This window comes from Pelophylax lessonae (genome assembly GCF_965119305.1).
Source record: "Pelophylax lessonae genome assembly, chromosome: 13".
In the NCBI taxonomy this organism is placed as follows: domain Eukaryota; kingdom Metazoa; phylum Chordata; class Amphibia; order Anura; family Ranidae; genus Pelophylax; species Pelophylax lessonae.
In genome coordinates, this window is record NC_138780.1 from 162,892,148 (window position 1) to 162,915,560 (window position 23,413).

The window sequence follows — 23,413 nt, forward strand, 5'->3', positions numbered from 1 at the left end:
CTGATGCATAAGCCCCGGTTCACATTTGTGCGAGTGCCGGGTTCGCATGTAATATCGGAGCGCACTGCTCCGACATTACATGCGATCAGCTGTGCGGTGCGAGTTTAGCCATACAGTTTGTATGGCTAAATTCGCATCGCACCCGGAGCAAACACGCACAGGAGGCATTTTTGCAGCCGCATCAGGATCGGATCGCACAGCGGTTCACACTTGTGCGATCCGCTCCTGTGCGAACTGCACGATCGCACTGCGATATGCGATCAAACTGGGGGTGTCGTTAAGATTACATTGACACCCCCAGCGTATCGCATATGGCAGTGTGAACTGCCGGGGGTGCGTGTGCGATGCGGGAACAGGCTGCGGATTCGCAGCCTTCCCGCATCGCATAAATGTGAACCGAGCCTTAGTAGTGGCTTTTTTGGCCTTTTCGCTAAGCCTACTCACACAACCATTGGCACTGGCAGCATTTATCCTGATGAAATTCTTTAAGGCAAACTTGTCAGCCACTGTAAACTTTAAAAAATAAAGAGCGGGTACCACAAAATACTTGCAAATATCTTTTCTAGCCAAAAAAAAATATTTTTCATCTGAATTCCATTTCTCACTCCTATACAGAATTAAAAAAAAAAATAAGTAAATAAAAACACAATTTTGAGCTTGCATTGACCCATGAAATTTGCTGCAGTAAGTTGCGGCTTTTTTGGTCTTTCCACGTGAGTCATGTATAGTTGTCTACATGGAAAGGCCATGAAAGCCACAGCTTACTGCAGCAAATTTCACGGGTTATGGCAAGCTCAAAATTGTGTTGTATTTATTTTTTTTTTTTACATTTAGATGTAAGAGATGGAATTCATATCAAAACAGCACAAGGAAAAGATTTTTGTTTTCTTTATTTTTTTATAAAAGCCAAAATCCTCAGTCCTGTGCATTTCTTATAAAAAACAAACACTTTTGGCATGGCCTTAGGAATCATTCCCCCATTAATTCAGCCCAAAGAATTTTATTCATCTCTTGCCTTTACTGTGCCTTCATGCCATACCTCCAAATGCAAATGGTAACAATCCAGTAGAGAGTTTATCATGCCCTTAATAAAGTTGAGCATATATTTGACTGCGTGTTTCAGAAAAATACAAAAACACTTTGCAAAGGAAACGTAAAAATCCATCCATTATTAAAGAACCACTGAGAGAATAATTTGCAGGCAGGAATAAAACAGATGCGAACGCTATGGTTTATATAACCTTGGATAACATTGTAACCTTTAATTATTCCTTAAGGTAGAAAAGAAAATATTGCCTCATTAGAAATACATTGTGTGGGTACTCATGACTTCTAGGAGTTTGCATTGTGAGCCGTGCTGATACAGCTAGTATCTGTCTTGTGGAAATGTAATCTCGCGGTGCTAATTGACTGTGACATAGGTACAGAACATGGGACAACTTAAGCATGAACTTTGAAATAGGTTACTATTTGCTAATTAGGCAGCAGGTATATAAAAAAAAAAAAAATCATTTGTCAAACTAATATTTGCTGAGGAACCCAAATGGAAGATTCACCAGGCTGCAGATTTTTTAGGAAATAGTGAAAGAGGACATAATGGGAAATGGCAACACAAATAAAAAGTAGAGACAGGGAAGGGAAATAAAGAAAATAAAAATACAACCACATAGAAAAACTGAGAGATTGATACAACGTGGAAAGAAGAAGGAAAGGAAGGCGGTGAGAAAAACGAAGGGAGAGAAGGGAGAGAGGGGAGAGAGGGGAGGAAATGAGAATGAAACAATGGAAGATAGAAGAGAATACAATATTAAAGCGTATTGAAACACAAAACCAAAAAGGTAATATGTTGCAGCTTATTAGTTGTTGATGTGGTAGCTAGATTTGTTTTCTTTTTCCAGGCTTCTTTTGCTTTTTTCACCCGTAATCCTGCACATAACACACTTCCTGTGTCTATGGAAGGAGCAATGGTTATCACCCTAGGCTGCTCTCCTGATACAGACTGTAAACATATTTTTATCTCTTTATTACACGCCCATTGCTTTGGGACTTTAAAGTGGTTCAAGGTTTTTTTTTTGCCTTCATGTATTCTTTACATGAAAGTAAAAAATCTTCTGTGTGCAGCAGACCCCCTAATATTTACCTGAGCCCCATTGAGATCCAGCGAAGTGCACAAGAGCCTTGGCTCTCCAGGGACTCCCCCTTCTCATTGGCTGAGACAGCAGCGGGAGCCATTAGCTCCTGCTGCTGTCAATCAGCCAGTGAACCAAATGAGGTGGGAGAGGGGGCAGGGCTGAGCAATGGCTCTGTGTGTGAATGGACATACAGCCCAGGGGCTAGGAAGCAAGCTTGTTTGGGTGCTTTATAGCAAGCTGCTTGCTCTGGGGGCACTCAGAAGGAGGAGGGGCCATGAGCGCTGGCGGGGGAATCAAGAAGAGGGAAATCGGGGCTGCTCTGTATATATATTTATATATATATATATATATATACACACACACACACACTGTATGTACTGTATATATATATATATATATATATATATATATATATATATATATATATATATATATATACACTGTATGTACACACATACATGTTCATCTCAGAAAATTACAATATCATCAAAAAGTTAATTTATTTCAGTAATTAGATTTAAAAAGTGAAACTAATGTATTTTATACAGATGCGTTACACACAGAGTGATACATTTCAAGCATTTCTTTCTTTTAATTTTGAGTATTATGGCTTACAGCTAGTGAAAACCCAAAATCCAGGATCCCAGAAAAGTAGATTACATAAGGGAAAAAAAAAAGATTTTTAATACAGAAATATTGGCTTACTATAAAGTATGTCCATGTACAGTATAGTATGCACTCAATACTTGGTCAGGGCTCCTTTTGCATGAATTACATGGTATCACTGTGCTTGATTGGCCAGCAAACTCGCCTGACCTAAACCTTTAAAGAGAATCTGTGGGGTATTGTCAAGAGGAAGATGCAGACCCAACAATGCAGATGAGCTATCAATGAAACCTGGGCTTCCATAACACCTCAGCAGTGCCACAGGCTGATCGCCTCCATGCCACGCCACATTGATGTAGTAATTCATGCAAAAGGAGCCCCGACCAAGTATTGAGTGCATTCTATACTGTGCATGGACATACTTCTCAGGGAGCCAACATTTCTGTATTAAAAATCCTTTTTTAATGGTCTTATGTAATCTAATTTTCTGAGATACTGAATGTTGGGTATTCACTAGCTGTAAGCCATAATCATCAACATTTAAAGAGGGAAATGCTTGAAATATATCACTCTGTGTGTAATGAATCTATAAAAAATATATGAGTTTCGCTCTTTAAATTAAATTACAGAAATAAATTAACTTTTTGATGATATTCTCATTTTATGAGATGCAACGGTGTCTAGATATTTAATGCCCCCCTCCATGACTTTTCCATCTAAATCAGTAATGCAACCATCAATCCCTCCCCTCATGCCAGGATACAAGGTGTAATCCCGGACTCTGACCTGTCCTTTCAGCCCCAAATCCAAGCGTTGTCAAAAGCGTGTAGACTTCACCTCCTTAACATCTCTAAAATTAGTCCCTTTCTAACAAATGAAACCACCAAGCTACTCATTCACTCCCTTGATATCTCTCGTCTCGACTATTGCAATTTCCTTCACATTGGCCTACCTCTCCATAGGCTATCCTCTCTTCAGTCTTTCATGAATGCTGCTGCCAGACTCATCTACCTTACCAACCGCTCACTGCCACCCCTCTCTGCCAATCCCTACACTGACTCCGGATTGCCCAGCAAATTAAATTCAAAATACTAACCACAGCATACAAAGCCATTCACAAATCTGCCCTGAGCTACATCACCAATCTTGTCTCCAAATATCACCTAAACCGTCCTCTCCGCTCCTCTCAAGACCTCTCAAGCTTCCATGTCTCCTCCTCCCATGCTCATCTCCAGGATTTCTCCAGAGCCTCTCCCATCCTCTGGAACTCTCTACCCCAACCTGTCCGGCTATCTCCTACTCTAGCTGCCTTCAGGCGATCCCTGAAAACTAATCTCTTCAGGGAGGCCTATCACACCTCCAACTAATCTTTTACCACTTCCATCAGTTCATTCCCCACAGTTACAACCTTTTGTACCATTAGATTGTAAGCTAACCTTTTGTACCATTAGATTGTCTAACCCACCCTATTAGATTGTAAGCTCTTGTGAGCAGGGCCTTCTTAATCCTCTTGTATTTTATTGTATTGTAACTGTATTGTCTTTGTTGGCATTACATAAATCCTGTATAATAATAGTATATTTGTTGTATTCCAATCTTCATTTTACATAAGGCTTTAAAAGTTCTAAAGTGTTGTGTAGCTGTAACAGCAACAGTTTTGTTATCACTTTGGGTGCGATGAGGACAGAGATAATTATTATGTGTGATGTAATATAATTTACAAACAGATTTAAGCACATTTCATCGTGTTTGTGACTGTACCATGTCCAGGCGCCTGCTCGGAAATTATTGCAAACTTTAGACTTCTGCTGTTACAAAGAAAAAAAATAACAGCACACATAATCGAATAACATGTTACCTAGCAACATATATTATCTATTTAATACCTTGAAATATAAAAGATCTTTTTGCTTGCTATGATGTTTGCTATGCAGAGACGCCTATTGCTTTGGTTTAGACTTCAATTTGTAGTTAAGCCTTAACCAACTGCCACCCATCCAATGAGAGGGCCTCATTTCTAATCCGGGCACTTTCATTGGATGGAAAGATATTGACTGGCAGAACTTTATAACCCTGCCCAGGGTGGTAGGGCTTGGATCTGTAGTAGGAAAGTTAAGATCTTCATCGGAAAATGTGTTTAGGATCACAGCAGATGCTTTCCTGGCTGACAAACAAAACACCTGGCAACATGTGGCAGAATGTATTATTTTTAACCACTTCTGGACCGGAATATTTTTCCCTTAATGACCAGGCCATATTTTGCAATTCGGCACTGCATTACTTTAATGGACAATTGCGCGGTCGTGCGACGCTGTACCCAAATAAAATTGATGTCCTTTTTTCCCACAAATAGAGCTTTCTTTTGGTGGTATTTGATTACCTCTGCAATTTTTTTTTTTTTGCGCTATAAACGAAAAAAAAGCAACAATTCTGAAAAAAAAACAACAATATTTTTCACATTCTGCTATATAACATTCCCCAAAAAAAAAAAATTCAAAATCAAAATTTTTTAACATTTTAGGCCAATTTGTTTCTGCTACATATTTTTGGTAAAAAAAAATCCCAATAAGCGTATTTTGATTGGTTTGCACGAAAGTTATCGTTTTTACTAACTACAGGAAAGACTTATGTCATTTTTATTTTATTTTAAAATTTTTACAAGTAATGGCGGTGATCTGCGATTTTTTTGGGGGACTGCAACATTGCGGCGGACAGATTGGACCCCTGACTGACATTTTTGACACTTTTGGGGGGGCCAGTGACATTACTACAGTAATCAGTGCTATAAATATGCACTGTTACTGTAATAATGACACTGGCAGGGAAGGGGCTAACACAGTAAGTGATCAAGGGGTCAAATGTGTACCTAGGGGCTTGTTTATAACTGTATGGGGGCGTGGCTTGTGAAATGATCATAGAGACCTGTGATCCTATATAGAAGGATCACAGGCGCTGTGTGATCATTCCAGAGAGAAGAACGGTCAGCTGTGTTTACAACAGCTGACCATTCTTCTCTCTCAGCGGGGAGCGATCGCGGGTGTCAGGCGGCAATCCAAGCTGCCTGCCCCGTGCATCAGAGTCCCCGCTGACAAGCGGGGGCGGGAGGGTGCCGCCGTCGGCGCGCCCTCACCCCCTAGCTGCAGGCGCGCGACCGACATATACCTACGCCGGTTCATGCAGGAGGGCTGCCCTGCCGCAGTATAACTGCAGCGGGCCTTCGGGAAGTGGTTAAGGTTTAGGTTTGGCATTTGTATGCCGTTGCATTAGCACAGCAGTACCCTTTTTTTTATCCTGCCATCAGATTTATTATTTTTCCACGTTCTATAAAAGGGCGCTGTTCATTCTGCAGAGAAATCACACAATGTCCTGTATGCAAGGTAGTCGTAGATGAACATAAAAGCAGAACTAACAGGAAAAACGTAGAGTAACAGGAAGTGAGAGGTAATTCATCTAAACGAGGGAATCCCTAGTTGTCACCAGGGCCAACAGAGCTCCAGTCCCCACTAGAAGATGTCTCCTCTATTCCTGTTCTGGCGACAACCCCAAAATTTGGATTTTTTTTTAATTTTCACTTTTAAGTAATAATGGTAAACAGGACAAATAGAGAATCGCCCTAACAAAGGCACACACAGCAATAAAAACCTGGACCAAATTAAAGAATATGTTATCCCAACATTTCATATTCCTGATACGTGCCTGCTGTACTTGTATGACAATGTATCCTTTTCTCTTTGTATTGCTTCCTTTGTGTGAAATCCCTGGTGTTCCTACCAGTCCCTTCAGCTTTTCTTTCTAAAACTGACCACACCAAGCAAGATAACATAATGTGGTCAGTTATCTAGCTGTGCTGGTAGTCAGACCACTCTCCTTCAATGATCAGACTTCTACTTATATGCCTCCCCTGCACAGCCATTCACTGGGAAGTTCAGTGTGCTGCTGTTTCACCTCCCCATCTCTCTGAGCTCCTTGTGCAGGTGAGAACAGAGTGTGTGTGTGAACACTTCTAAAAAAGGAAACAAAATAGGTATTTACTATGTTATTTTTATATGTATACACAAATATTTTGCCTTTAATTTCTACTTTAAACTGAATGGGTTGTTTAGAAGGTGAGAGTTTACATACACTTTAACCGCTTGGCCTCCCGAAGATTTTTCCCCGTTAATGACCAGACCATTTTTTGTGATATGGCGCTGTGTTACTTTAACTGATAATCGCGCCGTCGTGCAACACTGTACTCAAATAAAATTAATGTCTTCTTTTCCCCACAAATAGAGCTTTCTTTTGGTGGCTTTTGATCACCTCTGCGGTTTTTATTTATAAACAAAAAAAGGCAGACAGTTTGAAAAAAAAAAAATAAAAACAATATTTTTTACTTTCTGCTAAAAAGCATATCCAAACAAAAAAAATATAAAAATCAAATTTCTTCATCAGTTTAGGCCAAACTTAATTCTGCTACAGGTTTTTGTTTAAAAAAAAACAAAAAAAAAAGTAATAAGCGTTTATTGATTGGTTTGCGCAAAATTTATAGCGTCTACAAACTATGGCATACATATTAGAATGTATGTCAAAAATATATATATATTTTTTTAATTTTCAGTCTTTTTTTGTTTATAGCGCAAAAAATTAAAAACCCAGAGGTGATCAAATACCACCAAAAGAAAGCTCTATTTGTGTGAAAAAAATTATATAAATGTATTTTGTGTTGCATGACCACACAATTGTCAGTTAAGGTAACGCAGTACCAAAAAGCAAAAAATGGCCTGGTCATAAAGGGGGAAAATAGCAGCTCTACTGGCAGGATTAACAAGTTATAAAACCATGTTGCACAGAGGACTCAGAACAACAAAAACTGCTGTTATGATGCTTTTGACAGACTGTCTCCTATATGCATTTTTTTTTTTTTTTTATTTTGCAAATATTTCTACTTTGGATTTTAGATAGGCTTGCTCTGCAGTTTCTACAATTTCTTCATCAAACTCTTCAAAAAAAAAAAAAAAATTACCTTAAGGTCATCAAGACAGCCAAACAACAATGTAAACACTATAAAAAATCATAATGGTCATGACCCTTCGTACTCACATTGCACGATCAGCTGAACCAGGGCTTCTCTTGGCTTGACATTAAATCCATTGTATTGACTGGTTTGACACCTGTATGTTCCTGTCATTTCCCTGGACACATTTACAATCCTTAATATTCCATCATAACTCTCCATCTGCATTGATCCATCAGGCATCGGAAACTCTTTGTCAGCTCTAGACCACATGATAATTGGCTTTGGCTTTCCAGAGACTTGACACTGCAGTTCTATTGTATCTCCTTCCCTGGCGACCATCGGAGATTTGCCTTTTGGAACGGTGAGGTTTGGCGGGACTGAAAAAAACAAAAAAGGAAATGTTTGTATGATGTAAATAAACCTAAGATTCTTAACATGGGATAATGGACATAAACAAGGAGGATCCAAATATTTTCAGCTGGTTTGTATGTAATACATATCTAAACCACTGCCATAAAACTACATACTTTTTTTAGCTCTACAAACTCAATTATAAATCACCAACCTGCACCACCTGGAGAACGTGTAATAACCTAATTATTTTGGTCGTATTATCTCCCATCATATGACACTTAGGACTCCATTTAATGTGAAGTTGCATATGATAAATATCATGAGATCAGTGACATAATAAAATCTATGCATAAGAGAGCTATCAACAAAGGCTCAACGTGGACCTAACATTTGAAGTGTATAAAGGTTCTCATATATCCAGATCAATGGTCTCCAAAACCAGATGCATCCCTTTGCTTGCTTTTATCCTGCCCCTGGGGAAATATTCCCCCCACTGTCAGCAACAGTTGGGCATAGTTCCTGCCACTGACATCAACAATGGGCCACTATTCCTTCCACTGACACCAATGATGGGGCACTATACCTCCCACTGACACTAATGATGGGCCAATATTCCTTCCACTGACACCAATGATGGGGCACTATACCTCCCACTGACACTAATGATGGGGCACTATACCTCCCACTGACACTAATGATGGGCCACTATTCCTTCCACTGACACCAATGATGGGGCACTATACCTCCCACTTACACTAATGATGGGCCAATATTCCTTCCACTGACACCAATGATGGGGCACTATACCTCCCACTGACACTAATGATGGGGCACTATACCTCCCACTGACACTAATGATGGGCCACTATTCCTTCCACTGACACCAATGATGGGGCACTATACCTCCCACTGACACTAATGATGGGCCACTATTCCTTCCACTGACACCAATGATGGGGCACTATACCTCCCACTGACACTAATGATGGGCCACTATTCCTTCCACTGACATCAATGATGAAGCACTATTTCTCCCACCAACACTAATGATGGGACAATATAGAGTAAGGGAAAAAGTATTTGATCCCCTGCTGATTTTGTGCGTTTGCCCACTGACAAAGAAATGATCAGTCTATAATTTTAATGGTAGGTTTTGTATTAACAGTGAGAGATAGAATAACAACAAAAAATATCCAGAAAAACACATTTCAAAAAAGTTATAAATTGATTTGTATTTTAACCACTCTAGAACCGCTCACAGTAATACGGCAGAGTGGTTCGTTATCGTCCAGCGACGTAGTATTAACGTCGTTGGACACTCCCCCTTCTGGGCGGCGCTTGCGCGCCGCCGGAGGCTCGCTCCCGCTGTTTTCATTCACAGCGGGAGTCGGGCCAGGGGAGGAGCAGCGGCGATCGCCGCTGCTCTTACCCGATCGTCAGGGATCGAGTCTGGAGATCCGCCCGCTGTGTGTAAACACAGCGGGCGGATCTCCATAGTGACAGGGAGTGACAGATCGGACTGTTCAGCATAGCTGGACATCCGATCTGTCCATGACTCACACAGTCACCTCCCCCCCTACACGTCAGTAAGCACCAGGCATACATAAACCCCTCCCTCTCCAATAAAATTAACCCCTTCCCTGCCAGTGTCATTTTTACAGTAACAGTGCATATTTATAGCACTGATTACTGCAGTAATGTCACTGGTACCCCCAAAAGTGTCAAAAATGTCAGTCAAGGGTCCGATCTGTCCGCTGCAATGTCGCAGTCCCGCAAAAAAAATCGCAGATCGCCGCCATTACGCGTTAAAAAAAAAACACCAAAAATGACAGAAATCTTTCCCTTTGTTAGTAAACGCAATAACTTTTGCGCAAACCAATCAAAATACGCTTATTGCAATTTTTTTTACCAAACATATGTAGCATAAAACAAATTGGCCAAAATTTTTTAAAAAAATTGGTTTTTACATCTTTTTTGGGGGGAATTTCATATAAAAAAATGTTAAAAATATTGTTATTTTTTCAAAATAAACGCTCTTTTTTTGTTTATAGCGCAAAAAGTAAAAATCGCACAGGTGATCAAATACCACCAAAAGAAAGCTCTGTTTGTGGGAAAAAAAGGACGTAAATTTCGTTTGGGTACGGCGTCGCACGAACGTGCAATTGTCAGTTGAAGTCGCACAGCGCCGAATCGCAAAAAGTGGCCTGGACGGAAGACAGCAAAATCCTCCGGTGGTAAAGTGGTTAATGAGTGAAATAAGTATTTGATCCCCTATTAATCAGCAAGATTTCTGGCTCCCAGGTGTCTTCTATACAAGTAAGGACCTGAGATTAGGAGCACTCTCTTAAAGGGAGTGATCCTAATCTCAGCTTGTGATCTGTATAAAAAACACCTGTCTACAGAAGCAATCAATCAGATTCCAATCTCTCCACCATGGCCAAGACCAAAGATCTGTCCAAGGATGTCAGGGACAAGATTGTAGACTTACACAAGGCTAGAATGGTCTACAAGACCATCGCCAAGCATCTTGGTGAGAAGGTGACAACAGTTGGTGTGATTATTTGCAAATGGAAGAAACACAAAATGACTGTCAATCTCCCTCGGTCTGCCTCATGGAGTTTTAATGATCATGGGAACAGTGAGGGATTAGCTCAAAACTACATGGAAGAATCTTGTCAATGATCTCAAGGCAAAAAAAAACAATTGGTATCACACTGCGCCGTGAAGGACTGAAATCCTGCAGCGCCCGCAAAGTCCCCCTGCTCAAGAAAGCACATGTACAGGCCCGTCTGAAGTTTGCTAATGAACATCTGAATGATTCAGAGGAGAACTGGGTGAAAGTGTTGTGGTCAGATGAGACCAAAATCGAGCTCTTTGGCATCAACTCAACTCGCCGTGTTTGGAGGAAGAATGCTGTTTATGACCCCAAGAACACCATCCCCACCATCAAACATAGGGGTGGAAACATTATGCTTTGGGGGTGTTTTTCTGCTAAGGGGACAGGACAACTACACCGCATCAAAGGGACGATGGACGGGTCCATGTACCGTCAAATCTTGGGTGAGAACCTCCTTCCCTCAGCCCTCAGCCAGGGCATTGAAAACAGGTCATGGATGGGTATTCCAGCATGACAATGACCCAGAACACATGGCCAAGGCAACAAAAGAGTGGCTCAAAAAGAAGCCTATTAAGGTCCTGAAGTGGCCTAGCCAGTCTCCAAACCTTAACCCCATAGAAATTATGTGGAGGGAGCTGAAGGTTCAAGTTACCAAATGTCAGCCTCGAAACCTTAATGACTTGGAGAGGATCTGCAAAGAGGAGTGGGACAAAATCCCTCCTGAGATGTGTGCAAAACTGGTGGTCCACTAAAAGAAACATCTGACCTCTATGATTGCCAACAAGGGTTTCTCCACCAAGTACTAAGTCATGTTTTGTGAAGGGGTCAAATACTTATTTCACTCATTAAAATGGAAATCAATTTATAACTTTTTTGAAATGCGTTTTTCTTGATCTTTTTGTTGTTGTTATTCTGTCTCTCACTGGTAAACTGAAACTACCATTACAAGTTTAGACTGATAATTTATTTTTCATTGGGCAAACGTACAAAATCAGCAGGGGATCAAATAACTTTGTTTACTGTACCTTCCACTGACACTACTGATATTTTGCCTACTTACATTAATGATGGAGCACTATTCCTCCCACTGACACCAATAATGAGGCACTATTCCTATGATTCACTACCCTGGCTCTGATGAAGAGGGTTCGCCCTTCAATCGCATCAGCCACTTTGGATGCCTCCTGGTCTTCCGGTAGTACTGATGGACTCAATTAGACTTTCAGGCTGTCAGATTCACTTGCTATAATATGCGTTTACACTATATTAGTTTGGGAGTATATTCATTGCTGTTTTTATTTTAAAATAAACTTCTATCAGTGTCTGGTTAAAGTGTGTAGGAGGGGTTTTCATTCTCCCCTGATCCTCTGTCTGGACAGTGCTGATTGGCCTTGTGCCGATCACATGCACCCTCCCAAGAAAAAAATAAAACTCTCTAACGATACACGCCAAAATGAGCATGTGCAGCCTGACTCCTAATGCACTATTCTATCTGGAGATGGATTGGGGACAGTGGAAAAAGTTGAGAATTAGACAGGATCAAACAGCCTTTATACACATTACAGAGGATTAACCCCTTAGGTTCCCACAGTGAGTATAACAAGCATGCTTTACTGAATAAATACACTTTTACTGTTGTGAGTTTAGCAACACTTTAAGGAAGATGGGACCAGATTATGTATGATTAAAGTAAGATTTATTAATATTGAAGCAAAAATTCATATACCACCAGAGCAAATAGTATACAAGGATAAAGTGAAAATATATGTAAATAATGCACCAAATGGCAGAATGCCTAACAAGTAGCCCAACTATATTACAAAATATACAAAGGGGGGACACTGATAAATAGGGTAAGGCAGGAGATGTGAGGAACAGCCAGCAAGAGAAATCAGGAACAGTACCAAAATTTAGAAACAAGGGGAGCAGATATGAGGTAGAAGAGTAAAGGATCAAAGTTGGAATCAGGTTCAAGTCAAGAGCAGGATCCTAAACAGAGCATCAATAACCAGGAATTTGGCACACAGGTAAAACACTAAGGTGCTGAGGGAAGCTAGAGGGGTTATATACCTTTCCAGCAGCCAGCATTAGATGGAGACTAATTATTGACCTCAGATGGCTACTAGGAGACACCCACTAGTGGACATCGAAACTACAACTTTCAGATGTGGCAACCAGTGCCACCAGCAAGTTTTTCAGGTCCTGAAACCCCTGCAATCTGCATTACCTACTACTGACCCCTGCTATGTGAATTAAATACCACTGACTCCTGCCCTCTTTTACTCCTAAACATTGCAGTGTACGTTAAATACTACTGACCTCTGTACTCTGAATTACATACTCTGGACCCCTGCACTTTGGGTTACAAATGAATGACCTCAAAATTACTCCTGACCCTTGTGCTCCATGTTACATACTACTTACCTCTGAAAATCCACTAACTCCTGACCTCTGCATGCTACAATTCTTACTGCTGACCTCAAAGCTCTGCGTTTTACACTACTAACCTATTAACTCTACATTACTTACTACCCACCTCTGAACTCTGCATTACTTAAGATGTTTACACACTATACAACTTTTGTTTTCAGATTTCCTTTAGATTTACATTCAACTATGTAGTGCAAGGGCCTGACTGATTGCATACAAATTGAAAGTGTTTAGATTTGACCTTATATTATATGGTTTTGGTAAATCTAAAGGAAAAAATCTAAAGACAATTGTATAGTGTGTATGGCCCATTACTCCTGACCCCTGTGTGATGATTGCATGATTAGTCTTACCTGCCCTGATTTTGCAGCTCAAGGGACAGCAATCTAAATGCAAGAAAACTGACCAGAAAATGCTTGACAATTTTGAAATATTGTTTTAATAACATTTTAAAAAATGTGCAAGAAAATATTTACAAAAAAATAATATTGCAAAATAGATACAAAAGGTAAACAATTTTAAGGGATTATAAGTAAAAGGAACGTGCAAAATTCCAATTAATCTTCTGGAAATTACAGTTTAGGCATGTTTGGTACTGATTTGATCGTGATGTACTTTTACATTCAGGTAGATGCTTTTTTTTAATGTAATTTTATCATAATCAACATTAGAGATTATGTTTAGAGTTTGACAGCTGGGTTGTATGAAAAGAGCATTTTAAGGGCAAGTAGAACAAGATGTCAAATGTAATTACTTCAAATTGTTTTACGATGGCCATTAGCCATTTGCGAACAAGTTAGCCATTTACAGAATGTTTTAACAACTATTTTCTAAGCTTCATTAAAGTCTTTGACTTAATGTTGTTTACTACAGAGAATTAGCCATTTATGATGTGATTTCATCAAGGTTTCCAAAGATTTAAAGTACTGTTTATATTACTGACCTCCTCTAGCTGAGCAGTTTTATTGGAATTTTATGAAAATGAAATGAGAAATAAAGGTGACAATGTGCTCACTAGGAATCATAGTTCTTCTCACTCACTTTGGGGTTGATCAGACCTCGTTATGGTCATGCCATGCCCTGTGCATTACATACTACTGACCTGTCAGTTACTTACTGCTGACCTTTGAGCTCTTCAATCTGACTTTACTTTTTATTGAGCCTTGACATATAAAGGAAAAAAAGCTTTCTCCTATGTTTTGCAGATAGAGCTCCACCACCTCTCCAGGGTTGCCTTTTTCTGAATAGGGTGATGAAAAATATGCATATGCAGATGTTGCCTTGAGTGAACACTACCCTTTGAAGTGAACAAGAGATCTTCACAAAAACAGCTAAATCTGGGGCTATAGTACCACTGGATGACGTCAACGTATGACGAAACACCTAGGGCGGAGCGAAGCGCTAACATCACCGTTACCCTTTGAGTCCCAGAAGGATGGGTTTTTGTGTGTGTGCCGGCCTATGCATGCAATTTTAGGCACCTTACCTGCATCTACATTGTACGTGCAAATTTACTTTTATTTTTTGCAATAAAACTACAAAATTTTACACTATGTATATGTATCTTCTATGACATGCTGCTGAGAAGAGTGGTGAGTCAAATTGGAGGACACTTTGAAGTTTAAAAGGCCCAGGCGGTGTGTGAAGCCACAAGCGCATGTATCTGTAAAGGAACTTTTTCAGCTATTTGGTGGTGGTGTTGACACGCAGGATCACTCTTGAAGGTGGTGAATGATAGTGAAACTCACCACGATCATCATAATACACTTTTCATATTTAATAATTTAGCGCAACTTAAAAAAGCGTTATTGTATTTGAACTGTGTTGATATCTTGCAGAAAAGTTGCTGCTTGCACCATTTGTTTAGTTATTATATATAGCGCGTTTTTTTTTTTTTTTTTTGTGTGGGTTTTGAATGTACAAAATGACCTTACCTGTGTCCATTCACACTAGTCCGACTTCTCAGGCGACTTGGTCAGCCTGACAAGTCATGCACTCTCACGGTCCATTGACTGGTACAGGAGCCGTTCTAATAGGAGCGACACAAGTCGCTCCGACTTAGAAAAAGGGTCCTGTACTACTTCGGGGCAACCTGGAGCGACTTGCATAGACATTCATTTTATGAAGTCCGTGCAAGTCGCGCTGCACGCGACTTCACAGGTCGCCCCCTAAATCGGAGCGACGTAATGTGAACCGAGCCTAAAAGTTAAGCTTGTCCCCACCTCCCTCACTTCCCAAACATTACTACAGGTCACAGACCCCGGCCATCATATTGGGAAAATATAGAGGCTCCAGTGGTGATAGAGGAGGGGCCAAATTTAACTTTTTACTGGAAAAGATGAGATGTACTTTAAATGTAAATAATAGCACCTATATCACTGAATTTATTGCTCGTGTTGACCAGTGTTTTTTTTACTAAACGTTTAAAGTGTTCACATTGGCAACCAGGTTACCTGGTCATTACAATGTACTTAATTTAGTAATTATATTATTCACTTGTTTAAGGGATCGTTCACACCATATCCATTGAGTATAGCAGAAAGATATAAGACGGGACTCAAATCACTGTGGCTCCACATCCCCATGTAATATTAACAAGAAAAGGTAGAAAAGAAAATGGGACTTTGAAGGTAGCCACTAAGAACCCCATGGAAGAACTCAAGTATTGATACAATAAAAAAAGTTTTATTTGTTAAAAAAGTTATATATTAACATCAGTTCATGAATGTATGAAAATACATAGAGGTACAAAACAATATCTCCCCATTATGAAACAAGATCTCTCCCAGTGATAGCAAAATACACCAGGGAGACCGAAAGAAATACCCGTACTGTATAATCGTACTGCACTCGTGGATGCAATTCGGATCCCCTGAGAAGAGGGGTGCCTCATCACTTGGGATCAGCACCTTCCAACAAAGAGAAGTAACTGGAAGGGCCTGCCTCACGACCACCCATTGTATTTGGGGAATTTGAGTTTATGCAGTCTTTGTTTTGTTTTCAAGTGTTATTGTCTATTAATAGACACTCCTGAAGTTGGGATCTTAGAGAGACATTTGTGGTGTTTGTGCTCTCTGTCTTTCTCTGAGTCAGAGCTGATGTATCTAGGAGGACCCCCGTTGCTTTTACCATCATATGGTCCCAGGTGCTCCATGTTTCTTTCGTTCTTCCTCCCTGGAATTTGGTAATAACAGGATCCCCTGATGAAGCTACAAGCGAAATGCGTAGTGAACCTGTGATTCTTTGAGATACCTGTGGAACCCAGACACCTTCAACATTATTCACAAGATTTACATATGTATACAGTACGGGTATTTCTATAGGTTTCCCTGGTGTATTTTGCTATCACTGGGAGAGATCTTGTTTCATAATGGGGAGATATGGTTTTGTGCCTCTATGTATTTTCATACATTCATGAATTGATTTTAGTATATAACTTTCATAGGGTTCTTCCATGGGGTTATTAGTGGCTACCTTCAAAGTCCCATTTTCTTTTCCGCCTTTTCTTGACCATATCCATTGAGCTGCAGTGATCTGCACAGATCTCCACAAGCTCAAAGCACATGGATAACAACTGTTTTTTATGTGCCTTGTTCAACATGTGTACTTTTTTTACTCAGCGCAACTGCACGGCAGCTCAACCTGCAGTGATACATAAAAAGTTAAATGTAGTATAATTTTGTGACATCTCAATAAAGTAAAAAAAAAAGAAAAAGGTAAACCGTGCAATACATTGTAACATCATGTCACATAGCCACTACTGCACATGCATTTTAGCGCATGGTCTGGTGAGGATGCGTCCTATTGTAGTTTGTCATTCAACAATAACTGGATTGTAACATGCTGGGAAAATACTCCATACTTAAACACAAAAAAAAAAAAAAAAAAAATGTTATATATATACATTTTTTTTTTTTTTTTTTTTGTCTAAGTATATCAGAGTATATCTGAGTATTATCCCAGCATGTTAGAATCCACTTACTGTTGAATTATATATATTATATATATATATATATATACATATACACACACACATATATATATATACACATATATACATATATATATATATATATAGTGGGTACGGAAAGTATTCAGACCCCCTTAAATTTTTCACTCTTTGTTATATTGCAGCCATTTGCTAAAATCATTGCTAAAAAACACCTGAAGGACTCCAAGATGGTGAGAAATAAGATTCTCTGGTCTGATGAGACCAAAATAGAACTTTTTGGCCTTAATTCTAAGCGGTATGTGTGGAGAAAACCAGGCACTGCTCATCACCTGTCCAATACAGTCCCAACAGTGAAGCATGGTGGTGGCAGCATCATGCTGTGGGGGTGTTTTTCAGCTGCAGGGACAGGACGGTTGCAATCGAGGGAAAGATGAATGCGGCCAAGTACAGGGATATCCTGGACAAAAACCTTCCAAGACAATGACCCTAAGCACACAGCTAAAATAACGAAGGAGTGGCTTCACAACAACTCCGTGACTGTTCTTGAATGGCCCAGCCAGAGCCCTGACTTAAACCCAATTGAGCATCTCTGGAGAGACCTAAAAATGGCTGTCCACCAACGTTTACCATCCAACCTGACAGAACTGGAGAGGATCTGCAAGGAGGAATGGCAGAGGATCCCCAAATCCAGGTGTGAAAGACTTGTTGCATCTTTCCCAAAAAGACTCCTGGCTGTATTAGATCAAAAGGGGGCTTCTACTAAATACTGAGCAAAGGGTCTGAATACTTAGGACCATGTGATATTTCAGTTTTTCTTTTTTAATAAATCTGCAACAATGTCAACAATTCTGTGTTTTTCTGTCAGTATGGGGTGCTATGTGTACATTCATGAGGAAGAAGAATGAACTTAAATGATTTTAGCAAATGGCTGCAATATAACAAAGAGTTAACAATTTAAGGGGGTCTGAATACTTTCTGTACCCACTGTATATGTATATGTATATATATATATATATATATATATATATATACATATATATATATATATATATATATATATATATATATACACATATATACACACACATATATATATATATACACACACACACACACATATATATATATACACACACACATATATATATCTATATCTATATATATATATATATATATATATATATTTATATATATAATGAGGCAGACTCAATGGATCACTTGATCTTTTTTTTCCATCACCCTATTTCTTTTTTCCATGTTACTAATTCCTTTCATGGGAGTAATCTCTGTGGCTGAACATCATATGAATATTGAAGAGCAACTGCAGCAAAATGGAACATCAGATATATAAAATAAAATAACATTAGAATGAACAAACTTAAAAGAGGGTTATAGATTATTGTGATTGCATATTTTATGTTATTTCTAAATTAGCATTTCCCAGCAGTTATTTATAGAGGATGATTATTTTGCCTTCATCTGCAAACCTTTAAATTCACACCATCAATTTTAGATAGGTTTGAAATTCAGCGTATGCGTGTATGCCTAGGCGTTCTTTTTATTAATGCGAGGTGCCTCAAAGCATTGGACATCAGTCAGATTTAAAAGAAAAAAAAAATCACTTTGGGTTATTTAAAAAGAAGCTGCTAAGCTATTATTAGAAGCTTGCCTTCAGCCATTTCTCATGTAGAAAGTGCATGGGTCAGTGACTGGGAAATCAGCGGGTGCAGGAAGGAAGGAGACTTCATGTATATAATCAGCATCAGTGCAGTATACTTTAAGTGTGACTAGCATGTCTTGCAGCTGCTCCATCCCGGCTCTCCCAGCAGGTGATGCTGCTGTATTACTGATTTCTAGACCCAAGCCGCAGAGAAGCTGAGCGATCATTAAACCGCAGAAAATTAACACGGAAAAGCTCTCAGTTCTGAGGAAATATATTACGGTCAATGCTCAGACACGAAAGGATTGCTTGCTATTTGGACTTGGAGCAATGGTGGGCAGTAACCCATGGCAACTATCCAAAATCAAGTTATAAAAAGGTTTTGATTGGCTGCCATCATCTTCTTAAAACCACTAATCTTGTCACAGTTATTAATTAAGGTCAATGACCTTTAATAGGCAATTACATGGTAAGCTGCTTTTTTTCCCCTTTTTTTCTTTTAATTGAACTCTGTGTGTTCAGGAGTATTGTAGTGCTCAACTGTCTTCATTCATTTAACGTGGTTCTATAGTACACATTTTTTCTTTCCAGGACATATATATTCATACACACAGACACACAGTATGGGATAAATGGGATAATAGGGACATTCGGGTGTGAAATATAGTGTAATATGTTGGATATAGAAATATATATAGAATAAAAATGTAGTAGCGCCAAAACACTATAAAAATGTAAAACATTCACATAAAGTCCCAAAAGTCCATAAAGAGTGGAGGAGATAGTGTAGACCAGTTCACAAACTCCAACTGTGCAGAAATGGAAAGCCGACACCCAGACGTGGAATCACACCAGCTGCTTACCAGATAATATGTAATCATGAGCGATGGATAGGACACAAATACGGCATCAATCAAAGGATCAATCTCGCCTTATGGTCACATCAGCCCCATTCAAATAAACAGCCACAATGTTGGGGTAACGGTATGGGTAGGGTCAAACCACCAAATGGAGTATATGGTCACATCAACTCCGATTTACCTCGATAAAAAAGGCAGGACGATAGTGCAGACCGTATGAATAGTTTATTCATTCATAAAATAAAATAATACTCACATTGAAGTGGATAAGTAAAAGCATTTAAATGAACCGCGGTATAGGATGGCGTGCTGCTCGTGTGTCGGGTCGCCTGACGCGTGTCGTCAAAACCATGACATCATCAGAGGCGGACCCGACTCCAGACGGCAGCACGCTTAAAAGTACCTCAGCCGGAAATGGCGTAGGCGGAAACAAGCCGCCGTTTGCGTTCCACTCGATCACAAAGCGGAACCGGAAGTGACGCGGGCGGAACAATCCGTCCCTGCGTCCTATCAGGCCCCATGTTAAAACCGGAAGAAGCACAGAGGAGACTTAATAGGTCGTAACTATCCGAAAGGTAGTTAGTTAGTCTCCTCCGGCAAAAGCAACTGATTGACTCAGATCGCTATTCAACCGATAATCATAAGATAACATACCAAGAACGAGTGGAATGCAAATAAAACATAATATTCATGCTAAAAAACATAATATCAATGTGATGTTAACTAAGGCTACAAATTTAACCACTTAAGGTCAAAGAGGAGCCCATACACAATTAGACAATTAAAACAAAAAAACAAAAACAAGACAAGTGTTAATGATGCCACAATTGACGGAAAAATTGTGTACACATCATACACACAAGTCCTCTTGATGATGCACTCTGAAACCATTATAGAAACATATTCCATATGACATAAAAAGGAATATAAAAAATATGATACAAAAAATGTAAAATAAAAGCCTGCTTTAGCTATTGTTGATGTAACAGTTCACATAGAAATATATATACAGTATCCCACAAAAGTGAGTACACCCCTCACATTTTTGTAAATGTTATTATTATATCTTTTCATGCGACAACACTAAAGAAATGTCACTTTGCAACAATGTAAAGTAGTGAGTGTACAGCTTGTATAACAGTGTAAATTTACTGTCCCCTCAAAATAACTCAACACACAGCCATTAATGTCTAAACCACTGGCAACAAAAGTGATTACACCCCAAAATGAAAATGTCCAAATTGGGCCCAAAGTGTCAATATTTTGTTTGGCCACTATTATTTTCCAGTACTGCCTTAACCCTCTTGGGCATGGAGTTCACCAGAGCTTCACAGGTTGCCACTGGAGTCCTCTCCCACTCCTCCATGACGGCATGATGGAGCTGGTGGATGTTAGAGACCTTGCGCTCCCCCACCTCCTGTTTGAGGATGCCCCACAGATTCTCAATAGGGTCTAGGTCTGGAGACATGCTTGGCCAGTCCATCACCTTTAACCTCAGCTTCTTTAGCAAGGCAGTGGTTGTCTTGGAGGTGTGTTTGGGGCCATTATCATGTTGGAATGCTGTCAATGACAGAGCAATCACTTGTCAACAAACCGCCGCATGTCCAGTTCACACTGCCATATGCGATACGCTGGGGGTGTCAATGTAATCTTAACGACACCCCCAGTTTGATCGCATATTGCAGTGCGATCTTGCAGTTCGCACAGGATCGGATCGCACAAGTGTGAACCGCTGTGCGATCCGATCCTGATGCGGCTGCAAAAAAGGGTCCTGTGCGTCTTTAGTGCGGATGCGGTTCGAATTTAGCCATACAAAGTGTATGGCTAAACTCGCACCGCACAGCCGATCGCATGTAATGAAGGAGCAGTGCGCTCCGATATTACATGCGATCGCCGCAGCCGCACATGTGTGAACCGGCACTTAAACAAAAAAAAAAGAAAGTATTATTTTATCAAAAAAGTAGTTGAAGCTTGGAATAGACTTAGAGCAGAGGTAGTGAGTCGGTCAACAGTATGTGAATTCAAGTATGCTTGGGACAAATATAGATCCTGGGACAAAAAATAGTAAAAAAAAAAAAAAAATGAAAAGTGGGGCTACAAAAAAAGTAAAAAAAAATGGGGCTGACTCGATGGACCACTTGCTGTTCTTTCTGCTGTCACTCTTCTAGGTTTCTAACACACTGTTCATAAGTGATTGCAAGGCCAATGTGGAAGGGATCCAATAAATAGGCTTATTTAAAAAGACATGCAATGAGAAAAGCTTTGAGGGCAAAGGGCAATAACCTATAGCAACCGAACAGAATTCACTTTAGTGAAGCCGCTCTAATTGCCTTCCATAGCAAATTGATTTTCCTCAAATGTAAAACTTGCTTTGGAAGAAGTCTCTCATGAAGAAAAGTTATTTTTTCATCCACTAACATGTGATGCATAAATGAATTGCAACTGTCCAGCTGTTATCCACCAGTTAGATTTCTTGTTTTTACTTGAAATGCTCAAGCTGATTAGTTGTTATAGACAACAGCTCTATAAAGCAGTGGCTTTCAAAAATCATCAAAGAGGAGTACGATAAATAATTAATGGAGGAGAGGAAAGCAAAAAGTTCAGCTCATAGCAGCAAAATAAATTTCAACCTATTCTAAAAACTGCAGGGAGTACCAGCAAAACATCACGCTAGTAAACATCATTGCTATGTGCTTACATAAAATAGCGTGAGCCAAACACTACTGGACTCATTATAACCACTTAAGGACCGCCCACCGAAGTTTTACTGCGGCAAGCAGCCCCTCCTGCGTGAACCGACCAAGCCCTACGTCGGTCACGCGCCTCCTGCTGCTAGGAGGCGAGCACGCACCGCCGGCGACGAGCTCCCGCCCCCACTCGGCAGCAGGGACTTTGATGCAGAGGTCCGATGGATGCGGCAATCCACAATCACTCCCCGCTGAGAGTAGTAAACACAGCTGACCGTTCTTCTCTCTGAAATGATCACAGAGCGCCTGTGATCCTTCTATATAGGATTACAGGTCTGTATGATCATTTGACAAGCCTCACCCCCATACAGTTAGAAACACTCTCCTAGGCTTACATTTAACCCCTTTATCACCCCTTCCCTGCCAGTGTCATTATTACAGTAACTGTGCACATTTTTAGCACTGATTACTGTAGTAATGTCACTGGTTCCTCCCAAAAGTGTAAAAAATGTCAGTTAGGGGTCTGATCTGTCCGTCGCAATGTCGCAATCCCGCAAAAAAAAATCGCAGATCCCCGCCATTACTAGTTGAAAAAAAACAATAAAAATGACATAAATCTTTCCCCTAGTTTGTAGACACGATAACTTTTGTGCAAACCAATCAAAATACTCTTATTGCAATTTTTTTTTACCAAAAATATGTAGCAGAAAACAAATTGGCCTAAAATTATGAAAAAGTGATTTTCAATTTTTTTTTTGGGGGGGGGGGGATATTATATAGCAGACTATGAATAATATTGTTGTTTTTTTTTTTTTTTTTTTCAGAATTGTTTTTTTTTTGTTTATAGCACAAAAAAAATAAAAAAATCACACAGATGATCAAATACCACATAAAGAAAGCTGTATTTGTGGGGGAAAAAAGACATCAATTTTATTTTTGTACAGTGTTGCACGACTGCGCAATATTCCATTAAAGAAACACAGTGCCCAATCGCAAAACATGGCCTGGTCATTAGGGGGCAAATCCTTCCGGTCCAGAACTGGTAGGACTAAAGGTAAAACCTTTATTTTGAATACAGTAATTGAAAGTTTTATCTGTGTCCCGTTAGGAAGGATGATT

The 23,413-nt window shown here is 39.7% G+C and overlaps 1 protein-coding gene across 2 annotated transcripts in view; it reads right to left on the reverse strand.

Moving 5' to 3' along the window:
* The window catches only part of MDGA2 (MAM domain containing glycosylphosphatidylinositol anchor 2), a 1,055,744-nt gene that overhangs the window by 189,902 nt on the left and 842,429 nt on the right, over positions 1-23,413 (reverse strand). For both annotated transcript variants that reach the window (XM_082275762.1, XM_082275761.1), the window contains exon 8: positions 7,818-8,111. In XM_082275762.1, coding sequence (XP_082131888.1) covers positions 7,818-8,111 — 294 coding nt within the window. The remainder of the gene's footprint in view (positions 1-7,817; positions 8,112-23,413) is intronic.